The sequence below is a fragment of the Acomys minous genome, assembly GCF_964271855.1.
Source record: "Acomys minous genome assembly, chromosome: 8".
Lineage (NCBI taxonomy): Eukaryota > Metazoa > Chordata > Mammalia > Rodentia > Muridae > Acomys > Acomys minous.
The window spans coordinates 84010492-84034391 of NC_140489.1; the positions used below are offsets into that span (position 1 = coordinate 84010492).

The following is a 23900-nucleotide window of genomic DNA, read 5'->3' on the forward strand; positions in this document are numbered from 1 at the left end:
CTCCCGTTCCCTTCCCTTCCCCCTCCCTTCTCCTCCCTCCCCCCGGCCCATCCCCCACCCGCTCTTCTCGCTCTCAGAGAGAGGGAGAATGACAGGGAGAGGAGGAGGGAGAGGGAGAACCAGAGGGAGAGAGAGGCAGAACAAAGTGTGTCAGGGCAGTGGGGAAAGAGAATTCTAGCCCACGAGGGGTAAGAGGGTGGGGTAAGGAGGCTAAAGCCACGGTGCCCTTCTTCAGAAAAACAGCTCCAGCCATACCCCCTCTGTTTCCCCATTCCCAAGGGACCATTTAAGTGTGTTTGCACAAGCCTAGTGGCCATTTAGGCAGGGCAAGCACGGGGCTAGTTAGGAAGGACTGTGGCATGTCTCAATTCCAGGTGGCCAGCACCTTGAAGTCCCAGTGCAAACTCGCACCCGGGCTGAAATCCTGGGAGAGACGGACGCAGGGTATTTCTGCCCTGTTAGGCTCAGCTCCATTGGCCTTACTCATGGTCATCCATTCACCTGCCCTTTCCAGCCTCTCCAGGCTTGAACAGTCACTCTCTGCCTACGTGCTGGAAGGCTGCTGGCTGGGAAAGCCTGCCAGCGAATCCCTTTATTGTGTGCTTGCAGAGGAATGTGGCGGGAGGAAGCTGAGTCGCACACTGTCCTAGTTTGCTTCTCCGCTGCTGTGATAACACCATGGCCAAAACCCACTTGAGGAAGAAAGGGTTTGTTTGGCTTACGGGTCAGAGTCCATAATGAAGGGAACTCGGGGCTCAAGCAGAAACCTGGAGGCCGGAGCTGGAGCGGAAGCCATGGCAGATGCTGCTTTCTGGCTTGCCTTGCCTGCTTTTTTTTACACAACCCAAGACCACCTGCTCAGGGGTGGAACCACCCACAATGCACTGGGCCCTTCCACATCAATCACGAATCAAAAAAAAAAAAATGCCCCCACAGACTTGCCCACATGCGAATGTGATGGAGGCAATCCCTCAAGCCAGATCTCAGATAATTATAGCTTGGATCAAGTTAAAAACAAACAGCTAAACATGGCACGAGTCCTCAGGCTCAACCTGTAAGAAGCGAAATCAGCTTGATAAATTAACACGCAAAGAAATTATTGTTGAGAAGTCACAGGAACAACTGGGGGACCAGTTGTGAAAGGAGATTAAAAAAATGAATCACATTACAGATGGGTCTGTGTGGGGGTCCCTTGGCTACCGTGGCTGTGGATGCTGTTGCCAGGCTGCTGAGGTTGTTGCCATGGAAGCCGGTTGACTGATGTGCCTTCCCACATAGAGCCTGCAGGCAAATCTGTCTGTTTGGGTATCTGGGGTTAGGGCCACATTTGATGTCTACAAGTTATGCACTGCACAAGTCCAACACCCTGCCCCCGCGGCTCCCCACCCCCACCCCTCAGCCTACATGCATATCTGTGCTCTGGAGACAAGGGATCCTGGGAAAACATCCGTTATTTAGTTTCTGCTTTGGAAGGAAAGTGACTAGGGGGATGGTGACATCTATACACCCAATAGCTATGTGTAGGTAGGCTTTTACTGTGTAATACCCCCTCACAAATCTTTCCTTCCTTCCTTCCTTCCTTCCTTCCTTCCTTCCTTCCTTCCTTCCTTCATGTGTTTGTGCGTGCATACACCCGTGTGTGTGTGTGTGTGTGTGTGTGTGTGTGTGTGTGTGTGTACATGCCCGCACGCCAGAAGTAACCTTGGCTGTCATTCCTTAGGTGCTGCCCACCTTTGTTTTTGAAGCAGGGTCTCTCATTTGCCTGGAGTAGGCTAGGCTGATTACAAGTACCACCACACTTGGCTTTGGATGAAAATTTAAAAATTTTATTTATATAGCCTGAGTGTGTTTATGAGCACCACATGTGTGCTGCTGTCTAAGGAAACCAGAAGAAAGGGTCAGTTCCTCTAGAAATGGAATTACAGGTGGTTGTGAGATGCTTGATGTGGGTGCTGGGAACCAAACCTAGGTCCTCTGCGAGAGTAGTGAGTGCTCTTAGCCAATGAGGCATCTCTCTAGTTCTTGGATTAAAAAGTGGGGTGGTTCTCGATCTTGCACCCAGGTCCACATGCTTAGAAAGCAAGGATTTTACTGAAAAAGTCATTGCTTGGGCCTCTGTAGTGATTTTAAGCAAGAACCATTTACTTTAGCCTTGAATTGTCACTTTTGTGTGCCAGGGATTGGGATAGAGACTTGAAGGTGATCTACTGTGGTTCTGTGGGCCAGGGGTTGGGGTAAAGGACAGCTCATGGTTTGGCCCTCTCTGCTCATGTGTGTGTCTTCATCATCTGGAAAGGTTGGTCTCAGTTAGGGAGGTCCAGGGAATGCTTTCTTGTAACCTTTCTCCTGCTTTTGTAAGACTTAGCATGAGTGTGTGTGCAGGGCCACAGGAAGGTCCTGAAATTGAAAGTGAGTACACATATGGTCCCTGATACCTGAGCTCAGAACAAAACAGCTGTGGTCTGTCATAGTCTGTTGACAGCATTGGGTGAGACCAGGGTAGAGGGTTTGGGAAATAGACTCTGTGCTGGAGGAGCTGGCTCCCACTGCTGTGGATGGGAAGTGTTGCTGCCATGCTTACATCCTGTCTCACCTGGAAGGGAAGTCTGGTGTGGCTAATGTGAAGATAGATGTCCACTGTGGCAAGTTCTGGGGAGGAGAGAGGACGGCAATGCAGGTGCCCTGGGAGAGAGTGACCCAGTTGCTCAGCAAGCAAGCACTGTGGCCCTGTGACCCAGGGCTGTGGTGGCTTCCTGCCTAGTCTCTGAGTGTGTCCATCCCTGTGCTCTGCTTTCCCCGCTCTGCATTCACATTGGGGGATGGGGGGAGATCGAGGCATGAAGTACACACCAGGGACAATTGTTTCTCATATTGCCCTTGTGCTCATGTATATGGGGGCACCCCCAGGGCCTCTGCTGTCAGCCACACTGGAGATGCTCCCTACTGCCTGCTCGGGAACCTTGAGGACACATCATATCAGCAGCAATAGTGTTGAGCTGGTTTCAACATGTCTTGCTTGCTCTCCCATCTTGATACCTCTGGCTGCAGCTGTCCGTCCAATCCTCAGACGTTTCACCCTCACGAACAACCAGGCTTCTCTATGTGCAATCGTTTTGTACAGGTATGCAGCAAGACCACGCAACACTATCTATTACCATAAATAGTTTCTCTGGCTTGAGAATTTGGGAGTAGCTTAGCTGGGTGGTTCGGTTTAATGAATGAGAGCTCTGTCTGCATGTACACCTTCATGCCAGAAGAGGGCGTCAGATCCCTTTATAGATGGTCCTGAACCACCATGTGGTTGCTGGGAATTGAACTTAGGGCCGCTGGAAGAGCAGCCAGTGTTCTTAACCATTTTGCCATCTCACCAGCCTACCGGGTGGTTCTGGTGTAGGGCCACACCTGACATTAGTCATGAGCTCTGCCAGGGCTGCATTCTCATCTGAAATCTTGGCAAGGGTCAGGCAATCAGCTTCCAGGGCATGCGATGCTGCTGCTGTTGGGAGGTGGCCTCTGAGCCTTGCCATGTGGTTCTCTCTATAGGGCTATTGAATAATACACTATGCAAAAGGATATTAATAAAGGGGGAAGTAGAGCTTTAAAGTGTGCCCACCATTGCAACCTGCCACACATGGGGGAGGGTGTGAGGCAGTAGAAACGCCTTTATGACCAGCTCTAGGCACTGCACACCATGAGCTCTGTAATGTCTTTGGTCATTGGAGGAGGCTGGGTTCCACGCTGCCCTGCCCATTCTATGGGGCCTGGGCTTTGTATAGGCGAAAGCTTATTTCCTGGACTCTCATATTCAGGTTATCATCAAGCAGAAGGGGAGGGGAGGGAGAAGGAGGGAGGGGGTGAATCTTTGTCTTGGAAGTCATATTTTACAGCCTGGTCTAGGATGTGACACTGTTGTTACTCCCAACACATCCTCTTCTCTAGAAGTCAACTTCTTTGTGGATTCAGCCCAAATGCAGGCAGGTTGGCACAAGAATTTAGAAAGCAGAGCTGTGCAGGGTTGGGGGTGCGCATCGGGGTATTGTGTAGCCCTTTCTTGTAAACTGTAACATTCATACCTAGAAGGAGGCTCCTCAAGACCCAAGAACTGAGCTTGGTGTGATGGTGCACGCCTTTAATCCCAGCACTCCGGAGGCAGAGGCAGGTGGATCACTGTGAGTTTGAGTCCAGTCTGGTCTACAAAGCAAGTCTAGGACAGCCAAGGCTACACAAAGAAACCCTGTCTCAACAAACAAACAAACAAACAAACAAACAAACCGACCCAAGAAGTGAAGGAAACTCACAAGTTGGATTGGGGCTGGAGAGAGAAGGTTCAGTGGTTAAGAACATTCATTGCTCTCGTAGAGGACCTAGGTTCAGTTCCCAGAACACACAGTGGCTCACAAACATCTGTGACTCCAATTTCAGGGAATCTCGATCTGATTCATGTGTTCTTGGGTCTCCACAGACACCAGGCACAAACATGGTGTACTTACATATACCCGGGCAAAATACTCGTACACATAAACTGAAACTGAAAAAAAAAACCCACTCATAAGTCTTAGGAAGCTCCTGAAGCTTATAGGATTCAGAACCCCCCACCTCCTAAGCAGTTAATAACTGCTGGGGAGTGGAGATTCTACAACTAGATGGAGCTGCCTGCACATCATTCAGGGAGCTCCAGGAACGCAGTTTCCACAGGTTGTCTCCAGGCCCAGGTAAGCGTCCAGCGATGCAGCTGCATTTGAGGCACCTGCGCTCCTGTGAGAAACACTTCATTCTCGCAAATCCCCAATAAACTCACTGGATCACTGAGATGGACTTGGACTTGTTTCCTTTGTCTGTCACTAGTGCCATGCATCATCAGACTTTTGTTCCTATCTCCCCAGGAGGAGCCACACAACACCGGGCCCTCTTGGGGGTCTACCTGGCTTCCTTGGCTTTGCACCTACTCATGCTGGATGAGGCAGGTGACATATGCAGAACAGAAGGCTTATAAGATAGTCCGAGGAAGAGGACGGACGGTGGTGGATATCACTTGGGCACTGACTCCAGGCTTTCTTTAGGGCAGTGAAGTCTGAAGCCTGCGAGAAGAGGACTGTCATCTGGTGCCTTTACAGTGCGGCAGGAGACTGGTTGTTGATTTGAAAAATAGACCTTTGCCACCATTGGACCCACCCAATGAGAAGGTTGCATCCTTCAGGCAGGGCTGCACAGTTATTGGGAGGAGCCTGCCCAAGGATCTTTGCTCCTCCCATCTAGGCAGCTGAACCTTTGCCTCCTGGAAAGTGGGAGCCCATAGAGGGGACACTGACTGTTCCATAGCTGCTCGATTCTGGCTCCAGAAGTCCTTGTGTTTCCACAGTGGAGAGTGTGGATGTGTTATGGGGCTCCAGGGGTAGCCTGTCCACCTGGGGCCACACTGCTGGAATCATAACCGCCCCTGATTTTCTCTCCTTTACTTCCTACAGATGAAAGACAGAAGCTGTTTGGTTGTACACATGGCCATTGTCTACCTGTGGTCGCTAAAGTGAGACTCAGCGTAGGAGACAGAGGACTTGGGTTGACTCCTGGGGAACTGTATTTATTTTTAGATAGCTATTCAATTTTAAGTGCCCAGTGGCTACCCACACCACTGAGTGGCTTCTAGAACCTGTTCCAAAGTGTGATCTCCGGCTGGCAGCTGCTGCAGTGCCTTGGAGCTTACTATATAGAAACCCATCATCTGAATGCACATTTGCCTGTAGGAGCAGCTCTGCTGTGCACTATACAGCCCTGGTGGCCTTCTCTAGCCCTGAGCTTTCTTCTATGGCTGTCTGCATGCCACAGCTCAGGCTTGCTGAAGCCAAAGGATACAAATGGGTCATGCTGTTCTGTGTATCATGCAGCCTTGTGACGTGGTGGAGACTTTGAGTAGAAAACACTTTAGCTGCCAGCTGGGTGTGACGGCCAAATTGACAGAAAAAAGCACATTATGATTAAGTATGTCTGTGAAGGCATTTCCAGGGAGGGCTGACTAATGGGGGAGACCTATCCTGAATGCAGGGGACACCATCTCAGGGGACGAAGGCCTAGATGGAATAAAGGTGTCTGTGTGTGTGGGGCAGAGATAAAGGCCAATGACTACAAGCAAGCTTGCTCTGTTCTGCTCCACCATGCCTTCTCCTATGGTGGACTAACTCATGAAACTCTGACTCAATGTAAATCTTTTCTTTCTTAAATTGTTCATTCCAATATTTGGTCACAGCGATGTGAGAACACAGCGGGAAAAGGCCATAGGCAACAGGTACTGAGAGAATAAAGTCACGTTAGATAGCTTATTAAAATACAGGCTGCAGCATAGATGCTGCAGCTCCTGTTTAAATTCCACCTGGGAAGGGAGATGGAGGAGCCTTGTGGAACCTGAAGGCCTTAGGAGGAACCCAGTGAGGAGAACAGGGCTGAGTGTGGTCAGGTTCCTGCTGGGACTCTGGACCAGACTTTTACATGCTTCTGTTTCTTCAAAGTTATGATGGTGGTTTGCTTTCTTTGTCAACTCAGCCCAATCTACAGTCGCTTGGGGAGCTGGTGATTTTCACTGAAGGAGTGTTTACCACAGTGACCCGAGGCATGCCTGTGGGGGATTCTTTTGCTGGCCTTAATTGCAGTGGGAAAACCCTACAAGTGTGGGAAGCACCTGCTGATAGCTGCCCATGCAAGGGCATTGGGAAAGGAAAGCTTTGCTCTCCTGCATCTGCCCAATAATTGTTGCTGCTGCTGTTGTCACTGATAGCTGTCACTGATAGCTGATGGCTTCTTCAGGCATCCAACTCTCCAGGAGCCTGCAAGGGCTTTGGTGCCAGAGAGGGACTGCTGAGTCATCCAGCTTCATGGACTGAGCAACTACCAGATTCTCAGCCTCTGTGGTGTGAGAGAGCCAATCTTCCTAGACCATATTGTGTAAGCCAATCTAATTTAACATATATCCATCTCACTGGTTCTGGTCCTCTAAAGATCTTTGACTTGTACAAGTTGGGTGTAGGGGTGGGGAAGGGCAGGTTGGTCCCAGAAAGGGAAGTCAAGGAAGGGAAGGGGGGGGCTTATGGGATGGGATATTCTGGGACAGAGCTGGCTCCTGGGTCCTCAGAAGTTCTTGTTTCTCTGTGTCTGTGTTTCTCATCTGCAGGGGGTGAGAGCAGGGGTAGAGGTGGAGGTGGGGTTGGGGGTGAGGGAGCCTGCTCCTAGGGCGTTTCACTTGCCCTATGTGTCTCTGAGCAGCCCATCCAGGTACCTTCCTCCACTCTCTGGGTAGTGGGCTCTGGGAGGGACACACTGAGCTGGGCTGTGAGGCAAGACAGAATATCACATGGATGCCTGGTCTTCTCAAGGGTCCATGCAGTTCTTCACATTGTAGTAAATTTTTGTGGACATGTGCATTTCTTAGAACATTGAGTCCTTGGTGTATGACAAATTCCTTCAATGGCCCTTGGCTTTTCTAGCATGCCAGGGGCCATTGCAGGGTGTACTTGTATTTGCTGCATAAATAAAGATACTTTGAGGAGATCTGAATAAATTCAAGGTCATAGCTGGGGAGATGGTGAGGGTCTCAGCCATCGAGGATGAGGACGGAGTAGGGTAGGATTGGCTTAAGGCCCTGGGATCAGTAGGATTACATATGAGGAAGGGAACGAGCCTACTCCAGCCATCGTCCCTTGGTCTCTCCAGGGACAAGCTGCTCCCTCAGCTCTGTTTCCTATGGCCCTTGTGACATCACACAGGCTTGCCATCTAGAAGGTTCTCTCTGGACTCTATACATTCTTTTGCTGCCGGTGTTAACAGCTCAAGACACTGGCTTGTGGGGAGGGAGAAATCTAACCCTGAACACTGGGATCTGTACTCTTGGGTGAGATTGGAGATCTTTTTTTATCATGGTGGATAGTTTGTTATGTCTAATAGTTTGTTATGTCTAACATTGGCCTTGCCAAGGGAATGAGGTGGGAGAGGGATGCCATTCAGTCTCCAAGACACTGGACCGTTTGTTGGGGAGAGGGAGGCAGCCCTAGGTACTCCCCCAGGGCCCAGCTGAGAAGGGCTGAGGGAGACTTCGTATTCTGGCTCTGGGCTTTGTCTTACTGGAGCTTAAGTCATATGACTTTTATTTTTCAAGACATCAAAACATGGGCCAGGCCTGATGGTGGAGCACACCTTTAGTTCCAGCACTCAGGAAGCAGAGGCAGGCAGATCTCTGAGAATTCAGGGCCAGCCAGTCCGCAAAGTGAGTCCAGGACAGCCAAGGCTACACAGAGGGACTCTGTCTCAGTACCACCACCACTACCACCATCACCACCGCCACCACCACCGCCACCACCACCACCACCAAACTATCTCAACCCTGAGCTCATAGTGAAGCAAGCCTAATGCTAAGGTTTGAACAGAAGTCATGCCCCCCCCCCCACCTCCTGCCCCATCCCTAGCCCTACATCTGCATATTTGTCACTGCTGGCTATGCTGTTTTAAGAGGTTGCATAACTTTGGGATGTAGGGCTCAGGTGGTAGATACAGGGTTGCAGCGAAGGAGTTTAAGGATTCTAACCTGCTGCTTCTGTTTGCTGCTGAGAGCTTCTACCTGCCAAACATGCTTTCTCCACCACAAAGGACCAAAATCTCCTGAAATCACTAGCTAAAAATAAGCCCTTCTTACATTAAGTTGCTTCCATCAGATAGGGAGGCTAACTAACACTGCACTGAACTCAAAGAGACACAGGTAAGAGCAGAGACAAGGACTCACTTTGTAGTGCAGACTGGCCTCGAACTCACAACCCTCTTGCTTCAGTGTTGGGCTCACCAGTGCACACCATCATACCTAGGCAGCCCTGCTGGTCTACGGCCAGGAGTCGCCTCTGTCAGCAGTGGCTCCTCAAGCTCTTCCTCAGCTCTCTCAGGCTTTGTTTCAAATCAACTACGTGCGTCTTCAGTTCACCACAATGTATTTTCCCCAATTTATTCTTTTAGCATCGGGTGATTCTATGGCCAGTACAACATCCTCTACTGGTGGGGCAGGTAGCCCTAGGTGCTCTGGTCAAGCACAGAGCCCCAGGGCCCAGATGAGAAGAGCTGAGGGACAGTCTCTTTCCAGGTTCCCGGACTCACAAGCTCTGCCTGTGACACTTCCCTCAGCAGAGGGACTTGCCTTAGTCACTGGCCTGTATCATACTCAATGCTGGAGTGGGGGGTGGGTGGGTGAGGTCTCCCAGGACCAACTTCAGCTTGTCACTGGGTGTAGGAATGGCTGCAGATTGGTCTCAATGGCAGCATGGTGTTTAAACAGATAGCAGGGATGGTCACAGCGGTCTGCCATTTGGGGCTTTCCTGAGAGAGGGGGGAAGGGAGGAGGGTGGGCATTTGGAAGGGCTGGGGGAGCTATAGGCATCTGGACCCCTTCCCCTCTCTCTTGGACCATGTATTCGTTCCTTGACCATGCCCTTCCCACATCATCCTCTCTTGTCTCCTTCCCTGTCTCACCAAACTCCTTCCCCGAAAGTCTCCCTCCTACTTTCATTCCTTTTTTTTTTAAATGGCAGTTGCATTTAATTAAGGATGTTGGCACGAACACGTGCATGTTTGTGAGTGTGTTTATCTTTGTGTGTGCATGTATGTGCGTGTGTGTATGTGTGAGTGTATATATGTGTGTGTGAATGAGTGTATATGCATCTGTGAGTGAGCATGTGTATGTGTGTGTGAATGTGTATATGTGTATCTCTGTATGTGGGTATGTGTGTGTATGTGAGTGAACTTGTCTATGTGTGTGTATGAGAATGTGTGTGTGAATGAGCATGTGTGTATGTGTGAGTGAGCATGTGTATGTTTGTGTGAGTAAGTGTATGTGTGTGTGAGAATGTGCGTGCATGTGCAGGCATATGTGTGAGTATGAGAGTGTGCCTGTGTGTGTCTGTGTGTGTGTGTGTGTGTGTGTGTGTGAATGTGTATGTTTGAGTGTGTGTGAGGGAATATGTGTCTGTGTGTGTGACTGTGTGTATTATTTACTTGAGCAATGGTAACTTCTCAGTGACTACATTGAAGAATGTGACCTCTGTCGTTTGGCAACCATTATAGCATGATTGACTCCTTGGGGATGAGGTGGGTGACCTGGGCCAGCAGACTGTTCTTCAGTGACAGGTCCATAGAGAAAGAGGGCCAGACCAGAAAGTGAGGAGACAGGTAAGTGTGGAGTCAGGAGGTCTTCACAAGCTATGTCTAGTACCAAGCAAGCTTGTTAAGATGTGCAACAGCCTATGTACTATTTCCTGGGGAGAAATGGGACAGAGTCAGGAGAAACTATCCTACAATGGCACCAAGTCAGAAGGAAGATAATCAAACAATGTTGTACAAGGGAAACATGGGGTGTCTTTAGAACATTACAGACAAAGCACACAGCAGCCTTGGGACTGATATCAGCCCCACACAATGCGGAGAGTTGTGTTCTCAGGGTCCGAAGCCTTAGCTCCCCCAAGGCCATGGCCCTAGGCTTCTGCTGGCCGTGTTCCTTCTCTATCCATCAGGGCTTCACGGAAAGACTTGCACAGCCCAGCCCTCAACAGGTGGGGTCTCCTGAGACTTCTCTGAGCCATGCTGGGATTTTGTCTGAATTGATCCTGTACAGATTTTGTGCACGTATCTGTGGCTTCATTGGGTCCCTGTTGTGTCTAGAAGACAGCATTTCATAGTATCACTAGCCATCGGCTTGCTTTATATTCTTTCAGCCCCCTCTGTCTTGAGGATTCCAGAACCTTGAAGGGGGCGATGCATATGGCCCAATTAGGGCTGATCAATTAATAACCACTTATTCTCAGCACTTTGACCAGCTATGAGTCTCTGTAGTGAACTTCACCACTCACTACACACCAGAAGCTTCTCTGGTAAGGCTGAGAGTAGCACTAATCCAGAGACATAAACATACATATTTAGAAGGCAGTTTGACCTTGATTATTTTATCAAGAGAAGTGGCAGGGATAATAAACACAGAATTTGAGGGATCCAGGCCACAAAAATAAGGGAACTTTGATCCCCTACCCCATGGCAGAGGACTGATTTTTTTTTTTAAAGTTGCAAATTCTTGGTGACTCTGAGGTGATGATGTCCAGGGACCTTAGGCACCCAGGGAAATAGAGGTGACCAGAGAGTACTTTTAGGATTTGTGGCTGAAGAGGGAGATGCTGAGAGTACCAGCTCTAGGGACAGGTGGACCAGAGACCTAGGCTGGCGCTTGGCATGGGGAACTGTTGGAGATGTACTTCATGAACTGCCAGTGCTTCTTTAGGGCTCTGAGAGAACTGTGGACTCCAGGGTGGAGCGGAGATTGTGTCCAAACCTGTACGCTTCCCTTTCCACCAGTGAGGTGACCTTGCTCTAGAGCTGCCCTTCGCTACCTCCAGGGTAAGGGGGCACTGTCAGGCTTGTAGTGAGGCAGCGCGAAAACCATGTGGAAGCAGGGTCTTGCTGTTTAATGATGTCAGTGCCCTTCCTTATGTCCCAAGTTCATCATGTTGGTGGAAACTTTGATAGGGATCCAATATTACCAAGACCCAAGCCATGCCTGGGCACGGGGTGGAGCCATGCCTGGGCACGGAGTGGGGGTGGGTGGGAATACTCTCACCAGAGCAGTGTGTGTTACGGGCTCTGTCTGTTGTCAGCCAAGAGGAGCCTGGTGTGCTCATCAGAGAGAACTGCACTGGGAGGGTGGGAAGGGAGGAACTGTGTCCCCTGAAAGGAAAGATGTGCCTCTTTTTCTGGGGTCAGGCACAGAAGGGCTCCAGTGCTTCTAAGACAAACATGGAACATGACTTTTTGGCTGAAGGCCCTGACAAGGTTTGGCAGCTCTCCCAGCATCTGGGAGCTTTGAATGTCTGCAGGTCTTTTCTTTGGTAACAACAACTCTTTGTGGTTGGGAAGTCTGAATGTTGATTTTCAGGGTGTTTGTCTCAAGCCCCCAATGTCTTTTAAAAAATTTTTTTGCTTATTTTTCTTTTAGTGTTCTGTACAGACAGAGGTAAAAGAAAATGAAACATAAATGTGAAAAGTGTTAATGATTGTTAATGATTTCATCTGTCATGTTACCTCCCCCTCACCTTTGTGTAGCCCTGGCTGTTCTGGAACATTCTTTGTAGACAAGGCTGGTTTTGAACCTAGAGATCAGCTTGCCTCTGCTTCTTGAGTACTGGGACTAAATGCATGCGCCACTGCACCCTACTTTTTCTACTACTACTACTACTACTACTTATACCTCTACTACTACTACTATTAATTATTTTTGAGACAGGGTTTCTCTGTGTAGCCTTGACTCTCCTAGACTCACTTTGTAGACCAGGCTGGCCTCAAACTCACAGAGATCCCCCTGCTTCTGCCTCCCTGAGTGCTAAGATTATAAGCGTGTACCACCACGCCCAGCAGCTTTTATTATTTTTTATTTGGGGTGCTGGGGATTAAATTCAGCCCCTTCAATTATATTTACTTAGCCCATCAGGAGATTTTTTTGTTATTTTTTGGCTTATATCTTATTTGAACGTCAATTGAAAAATAAACCAATCACTATGAAATCAGTTCTGTGAATATCATAAGAGAACACCATCACAGACCCAGCTATTCCACTCCTCGAAATATACCCAGAAGATGCTCCAGCATACAACAAGGACATATGCCCAACCATGTTCACAGCAGCCTTATTCATAATAGCCAGAACCTGGAAACAGCCTAAGTGTCCCTTAGTAGAAGAATAGATAAAGAAACTGTGGTACATTTACACTATGGAATACTATTCAGCCATTAAAAACAAGGAATTCCCAAAATTTGTGAACAAATAGGTGGAACTAGAAATGATCATAATGAGTGAGTTAACCCAGAAGCAGAAAGACTCAAATGGTATATACTCACTTATATCTGCACACTAGCCCAAGGGGCATGTCCCGTGAAAGCCTTCACTTACCAGGAAAGTGGGATAGATGTGAGGACATTCTATTGGGACTCTAGGTGAGAGAAGCATGGGAGAATGGGGAAATAGAAGGATCCAGAGGGTCCTAGAAACCTACAAGAAGAACATTATGACGGGCAGATCTGGGCCCAGGGGTTCTGCTCAAACTATGGCACCAACCAAGGACAATACATGCAGTAAACGTCAAACCCCTACCCAGATCTAGCCAATGGACAGGATGTTCTCCACAGTTGGGTGGAGAGTGGGGACTGACTTTCACACAAACTCTGGTGCCCCGTATTTGGCCACGTCCCCTTGATGGGGAGGCCTATGGGCACTCAGAGGAAGGATAACAGCCTATCAAAAGAAGACTTGATACCCTATGAGCATATAGAGGGGGAGGAGGTCCCCCTCAGTCACAGACATAGGGGAGGGGAATAGGGAGAAAGTAGGAGGGAGGGAGGAATGGGAGGATACAAGGGATAGGATAACAATTGAGTTGTAATATGAATAAATTAATAAAAATATAGTGATAACGAAAAAAGAGAAAACCATCATAAAAAAAATCCAATTTTGGCTGGGCAGTGGTGGCACATGCCTTCAATCCCAGCACTTGGGAGGCAGAGGCAGGCGGATTGCTGTGAGTTCGAGGCTAGCCTGGTCTGCAAAGCGAATCCAGGACAGCCAAGGCTACACAGAGAAACCCTGTCTTGAAAAACCAGCATGTCCTTTCTTTTAATAGCATGTTATTTCTTTAAATAAACACATCTACATACTTACATTTCAGCTGACCATTCACGTACTCTCTCATGTGTTTCAGTGTTATATTCATGTGGCCATGCAGGCAGGCCAGGGCCCCTTAACAGTCCAAGCCAGAACACAAGCAAGTCCAGGCAGGTTCAGCCATTTCTCTGCTCTGGCTATAATAAAAGATGAGGCTAGCTGGTTTTTTTTTTTTTTTTAAACCGGGAGGATTTGGGTGGAGGGACTGAAGTCCTGACTCCTGGCTGGCCATCTGTCGGAGCTATTCTGCTCTCCTTAGACGTCCCTAGGACCTTGCCCCTTGGAGCCAACCAGGACAGTAGGGTCTTTCTTTCTTCTTAGGCATAACTCAGAGATTTGATAGAACCGGTGTCCTTCATCACATGTGTGAATCCCCTCTGCCCTGTCAGGTAGCACAGTGCAGGCAGCAGGGGTTAGGGATCGGACACTGTGGACTCAAGGCTCTGTGATATGCTATTTGTTATTATGTCCTCATGGTGTCCCTGGTTTGCCTCTGTGACATTGGGAAGCGTGAATGCAAGTCTTATTCAGTTACCAGCTCACCCACTTAACAAGGGAAAGACTTGGGAAAGCATGGCCAGATACAAAAGTGAAGAGTGAAGGTCAGCCCTGTCACCACTCCCCCCGCCCCCGCCCTATCTCCCACCTCTCTCAGAAGCAATGCATTAGGCTTCTGCTTGCCAGGACGATTCATTTCCATACCTTCCTCACTGTCCACACTGCAGACTCCAGTGAGCTTGAGAGGCTATTTGCTCCCCACCTGAAGCTGGAGGGCAGGTGGTTTAATTTTTTTTCTACCAACCTTCTCTGTACAGGCTCCCGTGTATAGTAAGGCCTACCGCGGATATTCCAGGAGCCACTGACTGATGAGGTCAGAGGATGGGGGCAGGGCATCCTCTGCAGCAAGGCCTGGTGTGTGGCTAGAACATTTTTTTTTTTTTAGCAGCAATAACGTGCCATCTGTAGCCGTGGCTTGGGGTGAGGGAGGCTCATGACTCTGTGGTGCATTTTCTTTTCTAGTTTTGTGTAGCATGTTATGTATCTGGCTTTTCTACTTTGTGGTTCTTCTTTTTACTACCCTTTATTCATATTGTTTCATCCCCTATCCCTGGATAGGATTGAAAGAAGGGTAGAGGGAGATGAGAGAGGGAGGGGTGGGGGGGGGGAAGAGAGCCTCAATTCTTTTATCTTGTTTCTTCTTTGAGCACAACGACCAACAAACTACAACTAACCCCCTGAATAACCACCAACCTCCAACCCCACCCATCCTCTGAAAGGGTCCCAGAGTTCCAAAGGTCACACAATCACAGAAACTATCTGCAGGTGGCAAAACCACACCCCCGCTAGAGCAGGAGGCAAATCATAGTCAGCTGCTGTGGACAGTCCGAAGCAGCCCCACATCCCCACACCTGAGACTAAAACGAAAACACATTCTTATAATATTTCTGTGCTTTTAAAGGAAACCAAGAAAGGAAAGCAAATGGATGCAAGATTCAAAATAGAGGTCATTCTTCATTCTCACAACTCCTGATGTGTCATGGGGCTCACCATGGTCCTTGGAGGATCCAGGAATGCTGCTATGAGCAGCGCCACCTGGTGGCCTGGCAAACGCTTTTCAGACTATGCCTTGGGTTTCTCAGGCCAGGGACATTCCTGGTGGACTAGTGATGGAATCTGAGGGTTCCCCTCCTTCTCTGGCTCTGCCTCCTGGCTCTGCCTCCTGAGAAAGCATACGGTGGTCATCTCACCTTCTTGAGCTTCAATTTTCCCACCTTTACAATGACAGAACTGGGAAGGAGAGTGACTCCTAGCCCATCAATTTCAATGCCCACCAGGCAGCCTTGCACTGTGTGTGTGTGTGTGTGTGTGTGTGTGTGTGTGTGTTTCCAGTGAATTTTGTTAGTGGTTATTTACAGGAGCATGGCCACCATACCAGTGGCTATTTACCACTGAAATGTTATATGAGAAAATGACTCACTGCCCTGGAAAGGATTAACTGCCTAGTAGAACCTCAGAGGAGGGTGGGGCCTCCCAAGACATTCCCATTCCATGGCAGAATATTACCCAGTTTTGTGCAGCTGCTGTGAGTTCATAAGTGCAAGGGCCATGTCAGATCTAGACATAGTCCCGCTTCCCTCCTTCTCTGCCTTTTACATTCTCCCCCCGCCCCCCATGATGCTCCCTCAGCCTTGGAGGAGATGGCAGAGATATCCCATTTATGGCTGAGCACTCTACAGTCCCTTATCTCAGCGCAGTTATGAATCTGTAGTAACTGCCACCCACTGGAAAAAGGAGCCTTTTGACCAAAGCCAACGGCGCCATTAATCTGTAGATACAATGATTTAGACGGCAATTTGATGAACACATCTTGTTCAGTAGCGAAACAACAGTAGTAGCTTTCCTCCAGGGCCTGTGGCCTTTCCGGCCATGGTCTTTTGACAGGTTTAGAATACCAGACACTAATTCTGTCCCATGAGACTCAAACACAATAAAAAAGTGGTTGATGCCCCTGTAACACTCATGCCATTATTGCACCAGTGGACCACCCTGTGGATTCCTTCTCTCCTTCCCTCCCTCCCTCCCTCCCTCCCTCACCCTCTCTCTCTCTCTCTCTCTCTCTCTCTCTCTCTCTCTCTGTATGTGTGTGTTGGAGCTTAGGACCTGAGGTGTTAAAAACCCAGAGGTAATTTGAAGAGACACACCAAGTAAGGAATCCAGCAGCATCAGCTGACGCACAAGCTTGCTCCACCCTGATGCCAGCACAGGATGCTGAGGACAGGCAGGGACCGCTCTGGCTTATGCTGTGTTGTATGGACTATCCGGCTGAGCCTTCACTAGAAAGACTCCATTTAATAAGCAGCAACTTTGACCCGAGTTACTCCATTTTGAGTATAAGTGTCAACAAAAAGTGACTGCACACCTTACCTAAGTTAACAGCTACCATCTGCCAGAGCACCAGGAAGCACAAGTTGATAAATGACTTCTTTGTGCCAATAAATAAACCTATAAGTATTCAGATCATATCAGAAACACAGAGACATGAGCTTATCAGTCATGCCAGATGGAACCCCCTCTCCTGGGACTGTAAATGAGGGATCACCCTGACACCAAAGTGTGGCAGGCACACTGACTTGTGTTATCTGGGGAAATTGCCACAGTGGAAGACTCCAGCTTCTGACCATGGGCTCTGGCATGAGTGCCTTTTCTTAGCCTGCTTCAAACTGCCATTTTATGGTAGAAATTGTACAAATGCCTCTCATAGCTTGGCTGGGTAAGAAACCTGGAACATTTGCTTCCCTTTTGTGGAAAATGCTCCCATGGCAGTCCTAGTAAGCTGCCTTAAGTCTGGGCTTTCAGGGATCAGGCTGTGTCTCCTGGTAACCCTCCCTTTCTCCTTTGCATAGCCCAGGGCTGGCAGCTCTTGGCTCTGGTCTCATATTTGTATTGGTCTCTATGGATGTGCTCACCCACTTCTCTCAGTGTAGGACTGTCCACACTTCCTGTCCTGCTGCTTACTGGACACCTCCTCTTTGATAAGTTCAAGGTATCTCCCCCTCCTCAAGTGCTTCTTCTCCTGCCCAATAACCTCCCTATGGAGCCACCAGCTGAAGGACACTGCCTGCTCTTCACTGCTTGCTCTCCACTTAGTTTCTAAATGCTATGAACAAGGTGCCTTTGTCAAGAGTCCCTCCTTTTCTCCATCCCTTTCGAGGATCATATGTAGCCCAGGCTGGCCTTATACTTACTATATAGCCAAGGATAACCATGAATATTTATCTCAAGTGCTAAGATTGCAGGCATGCACCACCATTCCTGTTTTGGGAGGTGCTGGGGACAGAACTCAGGACTCGGCGCATGTGCTCTGCCAAGCCTCCAGCCCTGAGCATCTCTTGCCTGAATTCCTACAGTATTCTACAGCTTCTGATTGCATCTAGTCCAGCTTCGCCTCCCTGGCCAATGACCAGTGCACATCTGACTGTTCCTTCACAGCTAAAATGCCTCCCACCACGCTGCCTTGGCTGTGGAAAGATGGCTTACGGATCAGACCCAGGGCTTTGTGTGCACCAGGCTCTACTAACAGCCCCACGCCAGCTCCCTCTTTGCTTTGCTTTCTCCCCATGTGACACACTGTAAACATGCACGAGTGGTTTCCACTGTAGACGGAGCTTTTCCAGAATGATGGAGAGCTGAGTATTTTCCAGAAGTGACCGAAGGAAGGGTCTCTTTATAGCTTTTCATCTCTAGTAAAGCTTGTGGGCTTGTAGGCCGGAGATGACGGATCTCAGAGAGGTGAAGGACAGGAGAAATTCCCCCTCAGTTGAATTTATTTCTACCCTTTTACTGTTAGGGATAATGGCTTGAGCCACCACACCGACAGGTTTATAGTGGAGAACATCACCAGGGCACGAATGTGACACTGGCTTCTCTTCTCTGTCTCTCTTCTTGTGTCTGTGTGGTGTAACAATCTGTATAACTGTGGTTGGGAAAGCATCCTAGCACCTACAAAAATGGGCAAACGCGTCACAGTGTGTGGACCCTCCACAAATGCCCCATTTGTACCCACTCATAGTGTGATGTGGTTCGCCTACTTTTACTCCTTTCCCTCTGTCCGATGTTGGAGGCAGTTCTAGAGAGATCTGCTCCCGAGTTAGAATCCACTGTGTGAGCTTACCTGCCAAGTCCCTGAGCCTCATCAGTTCTTGAGGATGAATTTGGTTTAAGGAAAGAGGAGGGGGATGAAGGCCAGCATGCCACTGATGAGGATGGGAGGACCAGGGTGGGTGTGAGTGGCTTAGGATGCACAGGCTCCGGGTTGTAGCTCCCCAAGGGGAAGCTGGTTTGAGCTGGTGTGACCTACTGCTTAGGAGAGACACATGCAAGAAGACGGGTGAAGGTGAGTGATCGTAAGCTGTGAGCCTGGGTAAGGCAGGCAGGGGATGAGAGGAGACAGAGCAGCACACCGCCACTCCTGGGGATGGGTCACCCTGCATGCAGTGTGAGGAAAGAGGCAGCCATGGAAGATCATCATAGGAGCTGAGGTGCTCAATGACTTGGCTGTTGTTGCTTTCTCTCTCAGGTGTGCATGCATACATGAATGTGTGCACACACGTGCACATCTGTGAGTGGATACGAGCATGCCAAACTTGGGTGTCTATCTACACGTGCCATCCACATTATTAGGATTTTTTTTGAGATGGTTCTTCTCATTGGCCTGGAGCTCACAGATTCAGCTGGGCGGGCTGGCTGGCTGACGAGCTCCAGGGATTCACTTCTCTCTCCCCTTCCAGTGCTGGTATGTAAGCTTGTGCCACCATACCCAACTTTATTCTTTATTTATTTATAAATGTGGGTCCTAGAAATTGAGCTTTGGTCCTCAGGCTTGCATGACATGTTTTTTGCTAACAGAGTCTTTGCTCCTGCTCCCCGAGTGTAGATGCCAGGAATGCCTATTTCTTAAATATGTGTCTGGTGCACTGGAAAAAAATGTTACTTAATATTAATCATATTTTTGTGACCCTGAGGGAGGGTTGACTTCTCAGCCATTGAATGCACGTCTATGACTGATTAATGCCAAGCCCTTAGATGTGGTTTGAAATGTTCTCCCCGAGCCTCATGCTTTGGTCACTTGTTTCACAGCTGTGGTGTTACTTTTGCATGTGCGGCCTACCTGGAGGAAGTAGGACACTGGGAGAGGGTCCTGAGGGACTGTTACTCCCCACTTCCTGTCACAGCTCTGTGCATTTTGAGCTATCATGACATAAACCTCTGTCACATTCTCCTGTACCTTGGCCTGAGTGAAACCTGGATCCAAATAGAATGTTAAACTGCTTCTGTCAGGTGTTACGTTGTTGCCACAGTAGTATAAAGTCACTAATATGTTCATTTTATATGGTTTTCTCTGTTCTCAGCAGGAGCAGAAAAGTGGGAGCACAAGGGCCGTGCATTAGTTTAGGGTTAGAAAGGCCATGGGCCATTTCTCCAGTTTCTCATTTCTCTGCTTGTTCAGCCTCAAAATAAAAGGGGTTCCATTGAGCTTCTTGTTTTCCCAGTTACATGAGTCCTAAAACATATCTGTGGCCTATCTCTGGCTGAGGCAGCATCTGCCCAACTGTGGGGTGCTCCAACAGTTGGCTTACCTCTTGTGTCTGCTGCCTGGTTGCTCTGGGGTGTCATTAAAATGCACTCAAAGACAGCTAAAAGCACATTGTTCTTTTTAAAAATTAATTTATTTAATTTTATTCTGTTTATGTGCATAGATGTGAGGGCACCAGATCCCTTGCAACTGGAGTTACAGTCAGTCATGTGGGTGCTGGGAATTGAACCCCATTCCTCTGGAAGAGCAGCCAGTGCTCTTAACCGCTGAGCCATCTCTCCAGCCTCCATATTGTTCTTTTAAATTAATGTTTCTCTTTCAGGTAATTGTGTTTGAATAAGATTGGCCCCCATAAACTCTTAGATTTGAACGCTAAGCCATCAGGGAGTGGCACTGCTTGAGAAGGATTAGGAGGTGTGGTCTTTTTGGAGTAGGTGTGGCTTTGTTAAAGTGTGTTTCTGGGGTGGGCTTTGAGGTTTCAGAAGCCTAAGCCAGGCTCATTGCCTTTCTCTTCCTGCTCCCCGTGGACCTGGATAGAACTCTTCCTGCCCCCCCTCCCCACCTCTCCCTCGTACCATGTCTGCCTGTATGCCACCATGCTCCCCTTCATGATGACAATAGACCCAACCTCGAAAACCTGTAAGCAAGCCCTAATCAAATGTTTTCTTTTACAGGAGTTACCTTGGTCTTCACAGCAATAGAACGGTGACTTTGGCAGTAATTAAGACACAACCTCTGTGGGACTGTGATTACAATCACATGTTAAGTGGTGGTTTAGTCTCATCTGTCTCTCACCTCCTGTCTGTTTTGGTTGCTTAAGTCTTACTGAGGTGACAAACAGTCCAACCCATCACTACCCCACTTCTGAGGGCCTCCAGGTGGTTTCCTCACCTTTGCAGCCCCTTTCTGACTGGGGCTGCCCTTGCCCTTCTTGCTTTTAGGAGGCATGGCTGATACTCCAAAGGAAGGAAAACTGACCAGATTTCTGGACTTCACCCAGCTGATTGACATGGCCTCTGAGTGTGTGGGAGGAAAAGTAAGTATGGCTCTCAAGGGCAGGAAGTTGATGTTAGGTTCAAACACTGAGGGGCCCACTTGGGCTACCTTGACTTGAAGTAAACTAGAGTCTGGCTGCTGAGGAGACCCAACACTGCCAGAGCTCTGAAGATATGAACTGAATCCCTGGCAATTATGAGCTAGAGTAGAAGCGCTTATATGTGTGATGTGCATGTGTTCATGGGTGTATATACACATGTATGTACATATATATATGTGTGCAGGTCTGTGCACACGTGTACAAAATGCATGCATGTTTATGTTCATAATGCATGTGTGTTAATACACATGTACACAGAGGCCAGAGGATGATACCAGGTGTTCTGTCACGCTCTACCTTAGTTCTTTGAGATAAACTTTCTCACTCAACCTAGAGATTGCCATTTTTCAGATATTCCGGCAGCTGGTGAGCCACCAAAATCTGTCTCTCAGAATTAGGTTGCAGGCCCACATGGGCCACACCTGGATTTTTACATTACTGAGGATTTGAGCTCAGTCCTTATGCTTCTTAGCGAGAACTCTTATCCGCTGAGTCATTTTTCCCATCTCCTACTTTTTTTTTTTTAAAAGATGTTTGCTTGCACTTGTGCAAGATTCACTATTCCTCTGTGGTGCTTTTATTTTTTAGAGTGAAACAGTTTCCAAACTTTCCACCTTCCTACCCTAAACAAGATCTAAAGGTGTCACATGGTCACGGTTGTCATAGCAACAGCCTTACTTCTAGGTACCGGTATTTTTGGATTCGTTACTTTTCTGATTGCTGTGATAAAATACCTGACAAGAAGCAATGAAAGGGAGGGAGGGTTTGTCTGTTATGTCGGGGAGGAGCTCAGGGGATAGAGTCCACCGCAGCAGTGTAGGGAGGGCGGCAGGACCGGAAGGAGGCTGGTCCCATTGCACCTACAGTCAGGAAACAGAGAAAGACAAATGCGGGTGCCCAGCTAGCTGCTTCATTTTCACCCAGCAGCCAACTTGTGTGCTTTACTCAGGGGGAAACTGGTTGGGCCTGTTTCCCTGGTGTGCAATTTAGCAGTGCTTGATCTCACTCAGAAGTGTGCTCCTTTAGAGGGCACATCACCAGGACAGCGTGTTTCAGGGCCATCTTTCTGGAGCCATTTGGAGGGAGGATGGTGACCTCCAACGCTGAGGTGTGAGCCAGTGAGCCTGTCGGCCTCTCTCCTTCTCTCCCCTTCTTTCCTTCCGTCCTTTCTTCGTTCTGTGTGTTGTATGTATGTATGAACATGTGTGCAACATGTGTGTGCCCACATGTGTGCACAGAAGCCATAGGAAGAAATTGAATCTCTTCCTCTATCCTCTCTACCTCATTTCCCATTGAGACAGGTCTCTTTCTGAACCTGGAACTTGCTATTTTTTTCTTGTGCTGGCTGATGGCCAGGTACCCCAGCGACCCTCCTGTCTCTTGTTTCCAGAGCTGGGGTGACAGGTTTATATGCGTAGCCTGGCCTGGCTTTTTTATGTGCTGGGGATCCGAACCCAGGTCCTCAAGTGCTCTTAACCACTGAGCCATCTTCCCAGACCCTCTTCCCCCACATAGATTTCTTTATGAAAGAACCTCAAGGCTAAAAGAGGACATACATGTTTGGTGTGTAGGGAAGAGGGGGTGTGGATCTCCAAGGATTGGGGGAGGGGAGGGTGAATATGCTCAAGACACGCTTGTTGTACACAGTTGTACACAGATATGTGTACACTGCATATCTGTAACAGCCGTGAGCCTGAGAGAAGGAAGCTGGTTTATTTGCATCCCAAGGGCGAGACATTAGCGTTCCCATGTAGACTGTAAAAGGGATTCAGAATCAAAGAGTGGGGAGAAATGATTCCGGAGGAGGAGGGCTTGAGACCCAAATGCTTAGAAAGCGTTGCGGGAGGATCTTCACTGCCTCATCCCCTAGGCAAGTCCACATGTTCTTTTTTTTTTTTTTTTTTTTTTTTTTTTTTTTACTGCATTCCCTGATGTTTCACCAGGGGATGGAAGAAAGAAGGGCTTTTCAGTTTATGGTAATTTCCTCTTTATCTCTTTCTTCTCTCTGTCCAGGTTTTGTTTGCAACGGATGACTTTTTTGCTCCTGCAGAAAACCTCATAAAGGTATGGCTATAGGCATCCTGTATGCTGAATGATGGGCTCAGCCGAAGCTCTGCAGCGTGTACACCGAAGCCTGCTGGCCTGTCTGGGATGGAGGCATCTGTTGTCTACTGGGCAGGAAGGATCGGACGATTGGAAACACATCCAAATCAGCACTAGCTCCCAGGGAACACACAGGGACTGGTGGGGAGAGGGGAGGGAGGGAGGGAGGGAGGGTCAGGGTTCCAAAGGAGAAAAACCTCGCTGAGTATGTTTTTGGACTAATGTGGACCCTATACCCTGGGCTGGAAAGAGAATGGGCACATCTTGAATCTTGGGAACATGTGCCTGATTACATGGGTAGAGTATTCTTGGTTAAAAAGTGGGCCAGTGGGGCTGAGGAGATGGCTCAGCATGCAAAGTGCTTGCTTCTCAGGCCTAAGGACTCGAGTTCAATCCCTGTGACCTACTGTAGAGCCAGAGAACTGACTTCTGAAAGCAATTTTCTGACTCCACATACACTCTCTCTCCTCTCTCTCTCTCTCTCTCTCTCTCTCTCTCTCTCTCTCTCTCTCTCACACACACACACACACACACCATTAATAATTAAAAATAAAAATTGAATTGTGTACAAATAGAGCTGGGAAAAGGACTCAGTGGATAGGGTACTTGCTGTGTCACTATAAGGCACTGAGTTTGGATCCCTAGCGTGGTGCCAAGAAACCGGGCACAGCGGTGCATGCGCCTATAAGCCCAGCACTAGGAAAGTGGAGACAGGAGGGTCCTTGGGGTTTGTTGGCTGGCCTGGTTAGTTTAGTTGATGAGCTCTAGGTCCATCGAGAGGTCCTGTGTCCAAAGCTAGGTGGGAAGTGATTAAAGAAGACATGGGTGGCCATCTCTGGTCTTTATACATGTAAGCATTGTATAACCACACATTCTCTCTCTCTCTC

General features: G+C 48.6%; 1 protein-coding gene across 3 annotated transcripts in view; it reads left to right on the forward strand.

The window, feature by feature from the left end:
- Positions 1-7773: 7773 nt before the first annotated feature.
- The window catches only part of ALLC (allantoicase), a 34034-nt gene continuing 17907 nt past the window's right edge, over positions 7774-23900 (forward strand). The window contains exons 1-3 of one of the 3 annotated variants that reach the window (XM_084792914.1): positions 7774-7876; positions 20756-20850; positions 22924-22974. In XM_084792914.1, coding sequence (XP_084649040.1) covers positions 20761-20850; positions 22924-22974 — 141 coding nt within the window. In that variant the 5' untranslated portion in view covers positions 7774-7876; positions 20756-20760. Of the gene's footprint in view, positions 7877-10172; positions 10192-14303; positions 14323-20755; positions 20851-22923; positions 22975-23900 lie in introns of those variants that run through there. The other 2 variants (XM_084792915.1, XM_084792916.1) reach the window with 2 other exon arrangements.